The sequence below is a fragment of the Scardinius erythrophthalmus genome, assembly GCF_964197995.2.
Source record: "Scardinius erythrophthalmus genome assembly, chromosome: 2".
NCBI classification, from domain to species: domain Eukaryota; kingdom Metazoa; phylum Chordata; class Actinopteri; order Cypriniformes; family Leuciscidae; genus Scardinius; species Scardinius erythrophthalmus.
Window position 1 is genome coordinate 41,674,241 of NC_138222.1, and position 18,748 is coordinate 41,692,988.

Genomic DNA, 18,748 nt, shown 5'->3' on the forward strand with positions numbered 1-18,748 from the left:
CTAAAATTCACCAGTTTTAGTCCAGGGATTACAGTAGGTTATTGAATCATTTATATACATTAGAATGTTTCTGTTGAATTTACTCCACATTAACATTTTCAAGTTCGATACTGTAAACCTAATCATGATTGTTCACTTATTCAGTGAGTGTATTTCTATACACCATACCCATGACTTCTATTGTCCTGAGATTCAGTGCCTTTTTTGCTCTCCCCTGAGAAGTAGTGTTCATGCAGTTAACACATTCATTACTCTTTCCGATCTCAGGTTGCATAGCTTCAGTAAACAAACAAACCCCTCTTGAGGATTTTAATAATCTAATATCTAGTAAGAGTGTCCTAGATATCTTTTATAATAACTTTGGTAACTTGTGCAAGACTGCAATGAATCTTTCAGAGACTCCTTGTTTTAAGGAGATTTTTAGTGCTTGCATTTCTTTCCTTCATTCTTTGTTGGGTGTGTATCTGGGTGGCTGTACAGTAGAGGTAGAATATGAAGACATATGATCCCCAGACTGATGCACACACAGACCAGAGCTGCTCCAAATGTGTTGTTAAAGGTAATAGGTGGAGCGGTGACCAGCAGCTGTGACTGTCTAAGCACCATGTCAGTTTCAAGGGCCTTCATCTGGAAGTGTGTTCCAATTATTCCACATATGTGGAACAGCTGATGGCTGTGGCCTGTAGGGGTCAGAAGAGAGCCATTCACATGAGAAACACTGAATGAAGATATGCTGAAGATATACCTGTGGACCTGTGTTAAAGAGTAATTTTCTTGAAATAAAGCTGCAATATGTAACTTCTTTGGTTAACAAATAACACAAATCTGTTAATGAGCAAGTCTATAAGACATAAGTGTTCAAAACCGTCTCTCTAGCTTACCCTGATTCACAACGGTGAGCTTATAAAAATGATTTACTGTATAATTTAAGCTGTCAGGTCTGATTTCGCAGGAAATGTCAGTTTGAGGTCATTTGCCTTCGAGTGGTTACGTCACATATGTTTTTTTTTTAATATATATATATATGATTTATTTATTGAATTTTTCACAACAACATAGATAAACACTCAACAACAACAAAAACAATCAGACATCAAAAATGTAACAAATAAATTAAAAAATAAATAAATACATAAATGAAAAAAGTCACATCCGTTTACAGAAGAAAAAAAGACCTGAGTACTAAATGGCGTGTGCTGAGGATGCAGTTGTTTCAGATATAAACTTGGCATCTAGATGGCTGCTTTTAATAGAAAGGTCTAAACAATAATCATTGTTGACATCTGGTTAATCCTCTGTTGTCAAAACCAAGAAACTGCTAAACAAAACCAAGGGAAAGCGACAGAGCCCGTGCTAAAATGAGGGTAAATATTGGCATGGTTTTTGACTGGATTGCGCTGATCATTCCGACATCTTGCAATTTGATGTTTTAAACAGAGATGGCGATAGAGAAGCAAAAATTCCATACTGCAGCTTTAAGTATGGTTTCTGAATTTTCTTTGTAAACTTTGAGTGAGCCTGCAAATTCACTATAATTCAGACAAGTTCACTATAAATCAACTAGTTCACACCCATAGGGTCTTCTTAAAAGAGATAATGTATGAAATATACACAAATACATAGCACAGATATACGCTGTACAAAATATTTATGTTTTCATCGCTTACCTATGTAGTCAAAGCATCCAGGTGCCAGTCTCTCAGGTAAGTGGGTTGCAAACAGGAAGGCGGTTAGAAATGCAAACAATATATGGGGAACATGAATGGAGTTTGCTTCATTATCAGTGCAACCCTCACCTGCACACAGAAACAACTGGAAAGAGGAAACACAAAAATAATTACAGGTCACACCATGAAGTATATACATATTCACTTCAAACTATAAATATGTAACATGCGTAAACATCACTTGCACTGTAGTATGTTTAAAAACAGGTAGGCAGAATTATGTACTGTGCAGTATGCTGAAACTTACAGTATGTACTTGTACTGTGCAGTATGCTGAAACGTACAGTATGTACTTGTACTATGCAGTATGCTGAAACTTACCCTGTAGAAGAGAGGAATGTTGTCAAACAGGTAAGGGTAGGCAAAGGCAAGAATTCGAAACACCTTACTCCACCTTGGGCTCGGTTTCTCAGAGAATCTGAAAGGTAGGAAGTGAAAGACGTATTTTTATGTTCACTAATGCTGACATCAGTTTCAGTGTCAGAGGTGAGGTGTTATGTAATTGTTAGTAGCAGACAGAAGTGAGTGATTGTTCATATCAGAATAACACATAACCACATGTGGTGGAAGTGTTTTCCATTGATCATATTATAGAGCATTTTTTTATTGGGTTAGAAGGCATTTAAAGAAAGAGCCAGATTTAGAAAATGCATTAGCGAGCATCAGAATTCTGACACATTATGTTACCTTTCATCGATGTCATGGTTATAGTGTAGGAATGGTAGGCCAAGCCTTAGCAAAAAACGGAAATTAAAATAGTATTAATCTATGAAGCTGCCATGTTGTATCATGTTTATAACAAGTAACTAGCACAGACATATGTTGTTATTTAAAATGTAGAAGATTTTCTTTCATGGTGCTATTTGCGTCAGTGTTGGGGAGTTACACTAAAAAGTAGGGTACACCAACTTAACTACAGTAGCATGATTAAGCTATTTTCATAGTAGTTTAACTTTTTCCATTAACAACTTTATCCAACGAGTACCAATGTATGATCAAACGCTACATTGCTAATCTGAGGAAAACACTCATCTAAACGGTCCTCTGTCTCAAGTCAATTCATTTTAGGGAAACAGTCCTCTCTAATATATAGGCTGCATGTGAATATGCATACAGTACTGCATGAAAAATATGTGGAAAGAGTAGTATATCCAAATCCATAGTCATTAAACAGTAAACAAACAGTCCCCGAATGACCTAATGCTTCGGATTTTGAAGAGCGCATCCAGTGGACTTTTTTACTATCCCATGAGGCCACAGGAGAGGAGTTGTGAAAAGCAGTGAAGCGATGCAACTGATGCTGGTTGGTCACATGATAATGACAGCGTAGTTACGAAAAGTACCTGCTCAGAGAGTGAACACTATTCCGGACGCAGTCATTGCGCTTGGAAGTGAATCTTTCTAGTGAATCAGTTAGTACAAACGACACTATACTAAGTTTTTGAATTATATATGTAAATTGTGTTATACAAATTAGTGTGTTTTAGTAGTATAAATTTACCCTAAAAGTCACCCTAAATGTGTAATGATTATTAGAGGTTGTTCCACACCTATACGTAACCCGCAAATATGCAAACTGCATTTCTGTATTCAGTGTAACTTGTGGCGTGTTTGTTAGCAAGGAGGAGCCTTACCTGGAGTAGCAGGCCATGCTGGTTGAGAGGATGGTGTTTAGTACAGCGACAGGAATGTAGTAGGAATGAAATGTGCTGTTCACCCACGATTCAGGAAAAACATATGCAGAGTAACTGATGGCTGAACCTGCATCAACATACAATCAGTCACATACATACATCTCAGTGTGGTGGGGAGGATTTGGTAATGACATGTGAAAATGTGTTCATTTGTAGTGTGATTCTGTAAGATTTTGTTTTGTTTATTAATACACATAAATACTACTTATTATGACTGCCGCTAGCGTAGCTAGCGAAAGCGTTCACATAGGGATTGTCAAAGTTTTTTTTTTTTTTGTCAATCTACTGAATTTTCCGTCAACGATACCAGGGACACCGAAACACCGGGGAACATGAAATTTGGTGAGCATGTAGCCCCACTAGACTTTTACGGAAAAATTTCGTTTGGTCCCCGGGGGCCACTCCCCCCCCGCGCTGGGCCCCCCCAAACCCCAAAAATGCAGTTTTTCCTAAATAACTACCTGAACCGTGGCACCGAGGATGAAGAAATTTGCAAAGTATGTTGGTCTTAAGGGCCCACATCAACCTAGCCCATAATCACTCATTTGTGATTTGCGCCCCTCCCATAAAAAATGAAAATGCAATATTATTCTGCTTTAATCGCCCCTATCTTCAGTGGAGATGTTCAGAACTGCACCATATTTCATGTGTATGATTAACTTGAAGGGAAGGGTTGCTGGTTTAGGATGATACTGTCACACACACACATGCAGGAATACAAACAAACGCAAGCATGCACACACACTGACATCCACACGCACAGACACACACCCATACACACACATACAAATCTACATGCACAGACACACACACACAAACACACATGCGCACACACAAACACACACACATACACACACACACACACAGACAGACATGCACATACTACTACTTTTTTTAGGTATATACATAAACACGCAATACAGCCAAATTGCTCCACGTCATTTATTTTTGTGGAAAGCCAGTGCAGGCCTGAGCGGCGGTCATATTTTGTACCGCCATGCGGTACATCTAGTTAGTTAATAACTTCCAAATAGTGCAGTCACAATTTGTCTGTATTGCAATTACTGTATGTAATTTACCTATTGAATTTATTCATAGACATATTAAATGAAGATTACTCTGTTCAAAATGATTAGATATGCAAAACATACAGTATATCAGTACCATACCAGTTATTGACTGATATTAGAGATTTCTAAATTGATCTGTTTATTTGACTGTGTATTCTCATTTTATCATTTAGATCATTTATCATTTTGCCATCATCTAAAGCCCACTTAAATTTTAACTTTAAAAACTAATAATTTAAGTGAGCTTTAGATAATAACTATCTATTTTTCCATACTGTACATTATTATAACATTGTGATTCAAAATGGTTGGTTTTAGTTTCTAGCATTTTAGTTTTTATTTATTTACACAAAACATATTAGATTTCGGACATTTATCAGTTATTGGACAAATTTTGTAATAATTATCTGTGTTGGGTGGATTTTTATTATCAGGTCATTCCTGGAAATAATGTACAGAATTGATGTACTTTGTATATGGTTGTGTAATGTAAACTGTATTTGTGTTAATTGTGTCAGAAATCCATTGTGTCTTTTAAATATATGCAGTGCACAACCTTGAAGTTTGAACTTTGTCTTTATGGCAATATTTCCCATAACAAGCCAAGGAACTAATAGTGTTTAAGTGAATGTGTCTGTGTGTTCCTCTCTTACCGAGACTGTACAGGCTGAGTGCTCCATAGTCAAAGAAGTAACAGATATGGCGAGAGCGGGCAGACATGGTACTGAAGGTGTGGGCACAGCTGGAGGCCAGTGGATACACACAGCAGGAGAACAAGAAGACCAGCAGAGGCCATGTGTACTCATTATACCACGCATCCTCCATCAACAACACTGTCATCAACTTCCAAAGAAAATACCTGACGGAGAGACGGATGGCAGACAATGATGTTGACAGCTCTGCAATGCTGCAACTCACAGCAAAAAAGTGGAAATCAACATTCTACGCATGAGATTTAAAATATACATTTTCAGTCCTTTGACTTTTTCCTCTTTTCCACAGAAAGACTGGACGGACAATTTCTTGCATGATTTCCACAGCAGAAAGCTGATATTGAAACTACAGAATCTATATCTTGGCAAGTGAACAAAAGATTAGGATGACAAAGGCCAGTAAGAAGATTGTATTGAAATATTTAACCTGCTCAGACTTGCTCGCAGAGTTTGTTACTAGGGATATGTCTGACAGGTGGATGCAGAAACAAACAGTCTTATCAGTTTCTATAGGTCTGTAAAGAGCACCGGTAAAGCTTGTTTATAAGCTATACAGTAAAGATAAGAATTAATACAGATGGCACAGACTCCTTACATTCAGTGTTCTCATGCACCCCAGTCAACATTTGTCTTGCAGTCTTTAGAGATTAAAAATGAACAAACATTGATTGCAGTCACAAAGAGGATTTTTTTATGAAAGAAAAAACATTCAACCAAAACATTTATTGGTTTGCTATATCCACGTGAACATAACGTTCCCTTCATACAAAGAGCATCAGAGCTTTAGCAATGTCAGCCCTGCCTTGATATTACAAGGTATCGTACTAAATCTAGGTTTTAAATCTCAGGATTCTTAAGTGATGAATTTTACATGTCTGATTTACTCTTGTTTGCTTTAGAGGGATCAGAGAGTTTAATATAACCAAACATTAACACAGAGTCAAGTTACAGATTCCAAGTTTTGTCCTATTGATTCACTGTCAGTTGACTGTGTATTTAACCATTGTGTGGGATCAGAGGATGTGTTAGCTTTGAGATATGGCATATTTTAAGTAGACGAGTAATGGCAATGTGTTTTTGCTGTGAACTACATTTACATTTAATAATTTAGCAGATGCTTTTATTCAAAGCAAGAAGACGATTTGAAGCATTTTATCATGCAGGAATTTGCCAGTACGGAGTAGTTATTTAAAAATAATAATTAAACGATTGTATACGTTTATAAGATGTAGCATTTTTATAATATAAAAATAATATAATATTCATTATTAAATGTGTTCCATTTATTACATGCCCAAGAAAAAGTTAGCATTTGCATGTCTGTGACTTTTTGCAGAGCATTGGTTAACATGAGGCTGGTTTGAGACATTTTATGTAATAACTGAATGAGTGAATTAGGTTTTGAATGATCTCACTTCCGTTCACAGACCTTGATGGAAGTTGTCTGGAAAATTAAGCAATGCAATGACAACAAGCAGGCATTTATCTAAAATAAAACACTTATAACAGCTTATAACAGACCATTACAGCTAATATAGTAAATTACCATACCAAAATGTTTACAACAAAGACACATAGACTGACACAGGTTAAAGAATCAGAGGTGACATAAGCAGCTCTCGACATGTTTACGTCTGGAGAAAGCTCTGGTGAGAATTACGCCAGGAGCTCATTAACAGTGATGGTAGACCTTCTGTGTTCATCCAGCAAGGTGAACTCTCCTGAGAACGACTCGGCTGGGTTAACCCTCGGTGAGGGACGTGAGAATCCACTGTGGAGGATCTCAATTCAAACTACTGTAAGTCTCAGCGCACCGCACATGGATACACACCCATACTGTTGCCATGGAACCCATTTTATAGTTTATACTATGTCTGTGAGTTATGAGATAAGTTTTATTGTAAAAGCCATACTGAGAAAGTGGCAAATAGAGGACGATATGCATACATAGAGAGAAAGCAAGCACGAGAGATAACATACCATGTTGGTAGAAAGTGTGTCCAGACATTGAGGGTCTCATTGGTCAGCTGAAAAAGACTCAACACACAGTCTGTGGCCGAACTACGAGGGTGTCGATATCCAGAGATGATACTGTCCTCATGAAACGCCTGCCATGGGAAAAGAGTCACAGAAAATCCTCATTTAGTAAGATAAAGACAAACCAGCTCTTTCTACAGGTAAAATATCAAGCCAACAAAATAACGCAAAGCATTAATATGAATATGATGATATGTTTGGCTACAGACCTTCAAACTGTTGCACATCAGGTTGCACAGTAATAAAAGAAAATACAAATCCAGTGATTCTTTCCTTCTGTTTATCTACTTAAAGAATACCTTAAACTAGTTCAAATCTCACAATATCAGTTTTGTGTTTTGTTAAATGAATGAACTTACTTTGGGCACCTGGTGGACGGTGAAGACACGCCGTAGTCTGATCAAGCTGAACATGTTCCCCAGATGAATGGCCTTCAGAGAGAGAGGCAGATACATAGACACACAAGCAGAAAAATGCACATCCAGACACTCCTCCACTCCACCTGACCAGAGACTGGCCCGGTTAGTCCTGCCCTTGTCATCACACCTACAGACATCAACCTCTAACATAAACACACACACACACACACACACACACACACACACACACACACACACACACACACACACACACATACCTGGCACAAACACACACCTGGCACAAACACACACACATACCTGACACACCAGCTAGGTGAGAACGCTCACAAGAACTATTCAGAAGCACATTGTTTTAGAATCCGAGTTTAACTCCAAACATACACAACAGTTTCGCATAGAAGTACGTTCAAAAGTTTGGGATCAGTAAGATGTTTTGAAAGAAATGTAGTACTTGTATTTAGAACACATTCAGTAAATCAAAAGTTCTAACAAAAGAATCTATTTTAAATCAACTGTTCATCAAAGAATCCTGAAAAAATATGTCTCACGATTTCCACAAAAATATAAAGCAACACAACAGGTTTTCAACATAGATAATAATAGGACGTGTGGCAAATCAGCATATTAGAATGATTTCTGAAGGATCATGTGACACTGAATACACTGATTACAGGAATAAATGAACATATTAAAATAGTAAACATTATTTTAAATTGTAATAATATTTCTCAATAAATGCAGCATATATAAGATGAATTTAAGGACAAATACAAATATTTAAGAATTATGTCAACAAAAATCCTATTTCCCGCTTTCTCCTTCTTTAGTTCCCCTTTCTCACTTTTGACCTCAAGCTAATCATGCATGATTGGCACAAAATAACAAAGATTTGCATTATTATATTTCAAACAAGGCCACTGGATTGTCCCAGTCTATCAATACATGGAAAACTGAGCTTGTTGTGCTGTTCTGGGACATACCCCACTTGCTCATTCAGGGTGGGGTGTTTTAGGCAGTTTCAGTCAGTGCGGGTGAAGGTGTGTAATGAATGGAGGGTGTGCAATAACTTATATTTACAATGCTAAATGTAACATGCTAAAACAGTCAATGTCATAATTCTTCTGTCTGTTCTAATCCAATGACAATGCAGAAACGTTATTTCCATTCAAGAATATCTGTATATCAACCATATCCTGTCAAACGACGAGTATGGACGTGGGCATGTTGTGATTTTGGTGTGCAGATTTTGAAATGAAATGATGGTTGACTGTAAAGCAGACATTGCACAATATGCTTAAATATTACAACAGAAGGTGTTTAAATATTACAGTGAAGGTGTGGGTGAAGCAGTTTTAGTGGTTATGCAACAGTTAAACGGCAATGCCAAATGTCCCCCCATGATGGCAGCATTTTCTGATTTATTTTATTTTATATTCATCACATCTCTCTGTATACAGCGTCAAAATTGTGAAAATTCATATTCCTCTGGTTGTCAAGTTTTGTTTTCAGCTTTGTTTGATTTATGTTTCTTAAATCCTCTCTGAATGTCTCCCTGAACTTTCCTCAACCTTGCTCTGCATGAAAGAAATGTAACACAATATAACTAAAAGTCAGAAACGTTGAGATGGTATGCTGTAAATACTGTACAAATTAAATAAAGTAATATAAAATAAAATAAATACAAGGTCTAAACCCCTTAAAAGGGACAGATAGTAAGAGGTAAAAATGATGGCTCCCTGTTCCACCACTGATGTGAGCTATTTTTAAAGCTCCATTAGCACTCACTCAAAAAATAAAATACATATATATATAAACTCTGATTGAACTTGACTCAATCATGGACAGTGGTTCCACATGATGGAAACATATACTTCATGTGGGATGAACTAAACTGCAGCAAAACTGAATATGAAGAATGTTGCAATTTAATGTAACTGTCAGAAGCACTTTACTTACAGTCCGGTTTCACATGAACATACTATGTACTTATTGTAGTAATGACACTAACTGAGTAATAACTGGGTACTAACCCTGAACCTACACCTAAACCTTGACTTATCCCATGTAGTTACTTTACACTACTCAGTACTTTTGTGGGTGATACACTGTAAGTATACATTGAAAGTGCATGTACTGTAAAATAAAGTGCAACCAGTCTAGATTGAACCTATCAGGAGTTTATCTTTTAAGAAGAGGGTTGCAAATGAATCGAGATGCAAAAGGCTATTTAAGAAACATATCCGCCATAACTCTGGCACTTGTCCAGTGTTCCTAGATTAGCAGAGAAGGACATTTGCTTTATCACTGCAGCAGCTCTCTCATTACCCCTCTCTCTCTCTATTCAGCTCAAACACTTTTCTTCTGCTTCATTAAGTGTGTCTGTGTGTTTGTGTGTGTATCGTCTGGAGGGCAAACATGAGATGATGTTTGTGGGAGTAAGCAGGGTTATGTGTGTGTGTGTGTGTGCGGCCTTGCTTGCTGCATAATTAAACATCAGCAGCAGCGGTGTGAAGGCCAGATGCAGACAGACCGAATCAAACAGTGCTGCAGAGATGGGCATGGCCTATACGACCCCCCAGACTGGCACAATATGCAAGCGTCAACTCTTGCCTCCACATCTGTCTGTCTCGCTCTGCAGCAGGGATATTTTTGTCGCCTCGGACACAGTAAGTGTACCAAGTGTAAAATATATTTGAACATCTCAGATGAGAAGAGTCTGAACTCTGCATAAGCTGAGGTATTAGGTCATAAATGGGAAATGACACAAGCGTGTGTGGGAATCTCTCTCAGACACAAAAGTACACATCACTCACTGTGTCCTGTTACAATGGCAAACCAAGCAGACATCGGGGAAGCAGACATGGGTTGAATGTAATGAAACACTCAAGAATAAACTGATATTTGACAGCTCGGTGTTAGTCTGGGAATTGTTTTTCCTGTGCATTGCAGGTTTGGGTGAGCGATTGTTTCTCTGAACAAGTGGAGTTTTAAAAAGGTACACCACAGGTAAAAACAAAACAAAAAAACAACAACTAATAGACAGTCGATTAACCACCACAAAACATTAAGAAAATGTTTTGTATTAGACATTTGAATGCTATTGAAATACTATGGTTAAATAAGCAAATGAGTCGTATGCACTGATATGCATAACTTTCCAGAAGATGTATAAAATTATGAACATTGGATAAAGCCATTTTCTTCAAATTCTTTTTTTCATTTTGTTAACATATCAGAGTTAAAGGTTTTTACAAAGAGGATTATTTGGGAATTTTGTGCACATCATGTGTGTGCATGTATAAATCCTGTGTGTGCATATGTGAATGTAGTGTGTGCATTTATCTTTATTGAGACTTTTAGCTCCATAATTATTGATTTCTTTTTTTATCACCCCATACATGGGAATGATACAGCCAGAAAATAACACCATGTTGTTATTAATAAATGAATGAGGCGAATGATGTATGAAAAAGAAAAAGAAATCACTCCAGAAAATAGAACCTATAAAAACCTTCAGAAAATAGATGAGAATACAACTGGAAAGCCTGGTGTAAGTGCTACTGAAGTGGAGAATTCCTCAACAGCTCATATTGTAATTGAAACCCTATTGAAAAAATAAATATACCAAAATGTATTTGAAATACATTTATTTTATGCTAAGTATACTACAAATATATTTACATATTTGTGTCCTTAATATACAGTGGGGAGAACAAGTATTTGCCGATTTTGCAGGTTTTCCCACTTACAAAGCATGTTGAAGTCTGTAATTTTTATCATACTGTAGGTACATGATGGAGTGATGGAATCCAAAACAAAAATCCAGAAAATCACATTGTATGATTTTTAAGTAATTAATTTGCATTGTATTGCATGACATAAGTATTTGATACATCAGAAAAGCAGAACTTAATATTTGGTACAGAAACCTTTGTTTGCAATTACAGAGATCATACGTTTCCTGTAGTTCTTGACCAGGTTTGCACACACTGCAGCAGGGATTCTGGCCCACTTCTCCATACAGACCTTCTCCAGATCCTTCAGGTTTCGGGGCTGTCGCTGGGCAGTACCAGCCCGTTCTCATCCTAGGGCGTCATATATTGACGCTTTTGACATTTCGTCTACATCGAACACACATGGCACCCTTTAGCGTCAATATGAGACGCAGATAGAAATGGGCCAGAAGGCGCCTCCTAGCGGTCTAACCCTAACCCTACACCAGACCTAAACCTACCCATAACCGAACAAAGCTCTGTACGTGTCATATTGACGCTAAAGGGTGCCATGTGCGTTCGATGTAGACGAAATGTCAAAAGCATCAGTAAATGATGCCCTAGGATGAGAATGTGTTGGCAATACAGACTTTCAGCTCCCTCCAAAGATTTTCTATTGGGTTCAGGTCTGGAGACTGGCTAGGCCACTCCAGGACCTTGAGATGCTTCTTATGGAGCCACTCCTTAGTTGCCCTGGCTGTGTGTTTCGGGTCGTTGTCATGCTGGAAGACCCAGCCACGACCCATCTTCAATGCTCTTACTGAGGGAAGGAGGTTGTTGGCCAAGATCTCGCGATACATGGCCCCATCCATCCTCCCCTCAATACGGTGCAGTGGTCCTGTCCCCTTTGCAGAAAAGCATGAATGATGTTTTCACCCCCATGCTTCACGGTTGGGATTGTGTTCTTGGGGTTGTACTCATACTTCTTCCTCAAAACACGACGAGTGGAGTTTAGACCAAAAAGCTCTATTTTTGTCTCACAAGACCACATGACCTTCTCCCATTCCTCCTCTGGATCATCCAGATGGTCATTGGCAAACTTCAGACGGGCCTGGACATGCACTGGCTTGAGCAGGGGAACCTTGCGTGCACTGCAGGATTTTAATCCATGACGGCATAATGTGTTACTAATGGTTTTCTTTGAGACTGTGGTCCCAGCTCTCTTCAGGTCATTGACCAGGTCCTGCCGTGTTGTTCTGGGCTGATCCCTCACCTTCCTCATGATCATTGATGCCCCACAAGGTGAGATCTTGCATGGTGCCCCAGACCGAGGGAGATTGACCGTCATCTTGAACTTCTTCCATTTTCTAATAATTGCGCCAACAGTTGCCTTCTCACCAAGCTGCTTGCCTATTGTCCTGTAGCCCATCCCAGCCTTGTGCAGGTCTACAATTTTATCCCTGATGTCCTTACACAGCTCTCTGTTCTTGGCCATTGTGGAGAGGTTGGAGTCTGTTTGATTGAGTGTGTGGACAGGTGTCTTTTATACAGGTAACGAGTTCAAACAGGTGCAGTTAATACAGGTAATGAGTGGAGAACAGGAGGGTTTCTTAAAGAAAAACTAACAGGTCTGTGAGAGCCGGAATTCTTACTGGTTGGTAGGTGATCAAATACATATGTCATGCAATAAAATGCAAATTAATTATTTAAAAATCATACAAAGTGATTTTCTGGATTTTTGTTTTAGATTCCGTCTCTCACAGTTGAAGTGCACCTATAAAAATGACAGAACTCTACATGCTTTTTAAGTAGGAAAACCTGGCAGTGTGAAAAAATCGGCAGTGTATCAAATACTTGTTCTTCCCACTGTAAATACCCTCCAATTGTACTGTTGGTATACTAAATTGATATACTTAAAGTCTGCTAAATTGGAACAACTAATTTTGTACTTAATGCACTTTAGTTATCCAGAAATAGTGCTGAGGTCCAACTAAAGATATACATAAGTATATTTGATTGTGCTAAAGTGGAACTATTGCAAGTATACTTTGGTACACTTTAAATATCTTGCATTTAAAGACTGATATTATACAGAGATCATACTATCCTTATTAGTGGCTTTTTTTTTTTTTACACAATTTAGGCTTAATATTAAGAAATGTGCAATAAAGAAGTACTCATACTCCAAATAAAGTTTAATTATAATATTTATATCAGTGTCAAGCGATATGTCAGTAAACACATTAATGGATTTATAGTATACTTATTATGAAATAAATGTATTTAAAATACATTTTGGTATACGTTTTTCCAGTAGGGAATCTACAAATGCAAATAGAAAAAGTGTAAAAAGAAAAAGTGTAAAACAAAAAAACAAAAACAAAAAAAAAGCCATGCCTATTTTAGATTAAACCTATGGTTTTGCCTGTAGTGTATTGCCTTAAAAGACTAAACTGTAGGGTTGGGGGGAAAGATATCTATTTGCTTATTAATCGAGATCTTCATCTAAAAATCCAGATGCCAAAATGAATCAAACTGAAACCTCTATCATTACCCAGCATTAAAGAGGAGAAGAAGAAAAAAAAAAACTCATATAAACCACAGACCACAAGCGTCAGCTGGCTGAGTCTGGGTTAAAACAGTGATAATCTGATCAGACAGTCATTAAAAGATGAGCTCCATGGGGCTCCTTCACTCACAGTCTAGCAGTGGTATGAGCTCAGCTAATGCTGGCTAAAACAACATACAGACTACTGAGAGAGGCAGAGGCAGAGACAGGACAGAAGAATGAGAATGAAGTTTAATGTGCTGGATCAGACCCCAGGCTGCAGCTAGTAATTAAACCACAGTGACCATATGTGTGACTGAGATAGAGAGAATGTCACAGGGATTATAGTGAACAGGGACATCCGAGATAAATGTTTTTGGGGGGTGATGCAGTAGACCCCTAAGGCAGTGTTCAACACCGGTCATTTCTGCTCAGCTAGTGAGGGAGTATGTATGAGTGACCGGATTAGACTTAAAAATGACATAAGGGACTAAATACATTTATAGCTGATTATAAACCACATCCTTTCTAAATAAATGAGCTAAAGTAAAAAATGCTGCTTTATTAAAATAAACACAGTAGACTAATTTATGTATAAAACGAAATGCCTTTATTTATACAACTTTAAAAAAAGCAATTTTAAGCACAAAGACTTTAATAAACATTTGTCCTGCATAAAAACGATCGCATATTGTGCTTCCTTTGCAAAGTCTGTACAACCTCTGGGTGTGCAGCTGTTGCGATCCAGTTCAACCATTTATTGCATACACATGAAGTACACATCAATTTATAACTCAAGAATGAAAAATAAGTGACAAAAAAAGAAGAGGGAAAAAGATCAACCACATTTCTACCGTTTTACAATTCTACAATGCAGCAGCTTGCAGAGGAAGGCTTTGCACATTGTCCAGACTGGAAATATATATATTAAAAGAGAGAGAGAGAGAGAGAGAGAGAGAGAGAGAGAGAGAGAGAGAGAAAAAAAGAGAGAGAGAGAGAGAGAGAGAGAGAGAGAGAGAGAGAGAGAGAGAGAGAGAGAGAGAGAGAGAGAGAGAGAGAGAGAGAGAGAGAATAAATTAATTCAAGAAACTATAGTTGTGCTTTAACATTGCTTATTCAAAGGAGTTCACTAAAATGCAAACAACGTTTGGTAAACACAACTCAAAAAAGAGGCTGCTTTGAAACCAGGCTTTCAAGATCAGACATGCTGTTCCAAGTCTCTCTTTTCCCTTTTGAAATATGTAGCGCTGAGCGTTAGCTCCACATCAAGATTTGCACACATGCCCATAGATAGCAGTGATTAATTAAATTCCCAGTTCCCTTCTATATTCATTCTATATTATAAAAATCTATACTGGAGATCACAAAAAAAAACAAAAAAAAGCAACTGTATCAAAAGGCATTTCTTCAGAGGAGGAAGGCATCTATATACCACCTCAAAATGTTCCATTAATCACAATCTTTCCAAACTAAAAAAAAGAAGAAAAAAAGACAAATGCTCCATGGCCTTCCGTATACCACAATACAAAAACTAAAGTTTAAGATAAAAATAACGCAAATTTTAGAGACTTTGGTACAGTATAAATGAAATGGCTCTCTGCCTTTCAACATACATATGTCTGCCCATTAAGCAACAAGTATGAAATGTGCATAGTATTATATGTGAGATCCGTGTCGGTGAAACTACGAGCAACCAGATTTTAATGGGAAAACATGATTTTTAAACCAAAAAGGTCAACACAAAGGTATGCCACCAGGCTAAAGCACCCATAGTCTCTAAAAGCTATCTCTGCCAAACAAACCAGAAGCTTAGAAATAAAACATTTAGAAATGTCACATTTTTCTTCTCTGACATTTACTTTCTGAAAATCTGAAGCCAAAAGCCCACACTGGAATATGAACATCTGTTTGAGATGGTTCTGAACAGCAGGTTGTCAGATAATGAGATAATATCTCGCCATCTTAACGGCTGTAGTTATGTGAGATTAAGATCGACAGGATTCAGCCAGGTGGAGGTTTGACTGCTGAGGTCAAGAGGCTGAACGCTCTGAGAAACATTAGGAAGTGACACGGCCAAAACTTTTGAACTCGAGAAAATATTCCCATCTGCAGTCTCAAACACTTGGCTGCACTAGTCAGAGTGTTGTATAGTATTATACTGATGTGAGGAGACGCTTTTGGATAAAAACAACAACAACAAAAAAAAAAAAACAGATGCTATAGTCTTACATGCAAATCCTTTCAGTATTTTAATGAGGAAAAACTAATAATGTGTTTATTTTAATACATGAAACTGCATCTTTTGCTTGGCTAAGATGCTAATTATTGAACTGGATGTGAAAGAAACATGCTTTTGCTCTACATAACGGCAACTGTGTTTTTGACACTCAAAACAAAGGGAATTAGATGTTACATAAAAAAAGAAATATTACAAGACCTAATACAGTTGTCCAAAAACAATTTGTATATTAAAAAAAATAAATAAAAAAATTGAGGAAACGGATACAGCTACAATAACCTTGCAATCGGCAAACAAAAGGTGGAAATTCCCTTATAAAATGATTCACTGCCATCAAGGCATGAGAGAGAGAAAAAACTTGATTGATGTCAGAAATTAAGTCACAATTCATCACATGGTTGTATAAAGGCATCCTCACCACACACGCATGCCACACAAGTAAAGTGCATGACCAGTCTACATGTAGCACAATTCAACTGAGGTTTGACTTCTTACTGGGATGAACACAGGCTACACGACCATTCAGACTCACTCTGGTTTCTCAAAAAGCAACCAAACTGTTATAATCTAGGCTTTGTGTTTGATAATCTAGGAAAGTGGTGTTTTAATACCTATAGCAATGTTTCCTGAAATCTGTTGTAAACATGAAGCACGAGACCTACGACCTACTCTCTAAAGCTTTAAGTGCATTATGGGCAGGACTGGGCCGCATTAGTGGCAGCTCAATCTGATTGTGGCGAGGTTTTGACAGAGCAAAGGATCATGAAATGCAGATTGAAGGCTGGACAGTAGGTTGAACAAAAGGCGTTGTGTTTCCTTCTAATGTCAAACCGATCAAGTAAACCTTCACTGAAACATAATAATGCTACACTTTGTCATCATTTTTCTCCGTAGCTTGTATGCATTAGTGTTAAGCTCACAGGCTACGAACGTAAATGACTATTGCAGCAAACTTTCGCTTGTTCTCTACAATTTATTTGCAATATTTTTGCCTGTCTGGTGACTGACTATTTTTCGAGCTTTACTTTGGAAGAAGGTTCTGAAAGCTGTTTTTCGATCCCACATCTTGACTGAAGTAGGCCCAAATGTGGCAAATCTCAGCAGACGTGTTTCTCACTCAAAAAACCTGCAGATCTGGAGCTTTGAATATTAAACACCTAAGCCCTCCCTCTTCCTCATCCAGACACATGCTGCAAGCAGCTGCGTTTGTACCTAATTAAAACCTCAGCACAGACACCAGAAGCACTTCAATTACTGTCTCAAACAGAAAAATCAGAGGACTACCGAAGTGTTCAGCCATTTTTTCCTCCATGCAAGACACAGTGGCCCTCACAGAGGCAGTCAGGAAGAGGACGTGAGGGTTTAAAGAGATCTTAGAGGTGTGCTCCGCTCTAGTTGTGCTTTGCCCTCCCTCCTTTCAGGTAGCTTTTCCAGCGCTTGACGAAGTCCCTGAAGATGGGTGAGTTGTCAATAGTACCCAGCAGCTGGAGCTGGTTGATGTGCGTTGTATGATAGTCCCAACGGGCCAGGTTGGGCGCCATGCCCAGTATAAAGTGGCGCAGGTCATAGATGGTGCCCGACCCCGTGTCATATAGGGGCAACATAACTTTCAGAGACTCCATTCCCTTGCTGTACAGCTGACCTGCATCCCGACCGAGTTTCTCACCTGCGGTTTGCGCCAGGTCATACAGGCCTATGAGGGAATAGATGAACCCGTTCAGAACGAAGGAGCTAGGGATTGTGGGATACTCCTCATACCAGTCATACTTATTCATAAACACGGCTTTGACGCCGTGCTGCTCCGATGGCAGTTTGAAAGGTCCGGTGGCACGCAGGGCAGCCTTTAAGTACATGTCATCTTTTGTCATCAGATAGGCACGCACTAGAGTGGACATGGCCTGCCCCTGCGCCATGGCCGAATACCAACCCGGCTCCAGCGCACGGAAACCTTCCCCAAGTTTACGAGTCACCATGATTGGCCAACCCCCACGCTCATCCTGGTTGCGCACCAACCAGTTGCTGGCGGCGAAAAAAGCCGCCATATGTGAAGTGGTGGAGATTGTGATATTGTCTATCGTCCCGTGGCCGTGCAACAATAACTTTACGACACGTCGGGGCATGGTCTTGGTGGCTTTGACCGCTTTGGTGTTGGAGAGGCCAATGCCTTTGCGGAGATCAGTGAGAAGGTCACGGGTGACCGTGGTCCATGCTGTCCGAGGGCCGATCCCATAGGTGATGGTCACGGTCCTTGAAAGAAATGAGCTGGGTAGTGGTGACATAGTGGATAACAAACGGAGGCCCTTTCTCTGTGGTCTCCAAAATGACAGAGACGCTACCATTAGATGTGAACTTCAGGTCAAAAGAGATGATGAAATCTTTAGTGTTGCCAAGAGGAAGTGAGATGCCCTCTGAGTTTTCTAAAACACAAGGAACAGAAAAAGGAAATGTCACAACACATTTAACAGGATGTCTACTAATCTTGGATCCATAGCAAAATTTGGGCTTTGGTACAACAACAAAAAACTCATGGTACTGATGATACTAAATCGATGCCATAAACAACAAATAATCAACCTTAATGACTATTAAGATTAAACTGAAAATTATATGCACAGTATAAAACCATT

The 18,748-nt window shown here is 38.5% G+C and overlaps 2 protein-coding genes across 2 annotated transcripts in view; both read right to left on the reverse strand.

The window, feature by feature from the left end:
* Positions 1-420: 420 nt before the first annotated feature.
* On the reverse strand, positions 421-7,654 carry paqr5b (progestin and adipoQ receptor family member Vb; the record flags this gene model as incomplete). Its single annotated transcript, XM_081389798.1, has 8 exons — positions 421-680; positions 1,668-1,812; positions 2,049-2,145; positions 2,415-2,459; positions 3,362-3,488; positions 5,145-5,350; positions 7,185-7,312; positions 7,601-7,654. 8 exons carry the CDS (start codon positions 7,652-7,654, stop codon positions 421-423), a joined length of 1,062 nt encoding a protein of 353 aa, XP_081245924.1.
* Positions 7,655-17,381: 9,727 nt separating this feature from the next.
* glceb (glucuronic acid epimerase b) overlaps positions 17,382-18,748 on the reverse strand; it is a 60,040-nt gene continuing 58,673 nt past the window's right edge. Inside the window, 2 exon segments of the mRNA XM_081357703.1 lie at positions 17,382-18,358; positions 18,360-18,538. Coding sequence (XP_081213829.1) covers positions 17,513-18,358; positions 18,360-18,538 — 1,025 coding nt within the window. The 3' untranslated portion in view covers positions 17,382-17,512.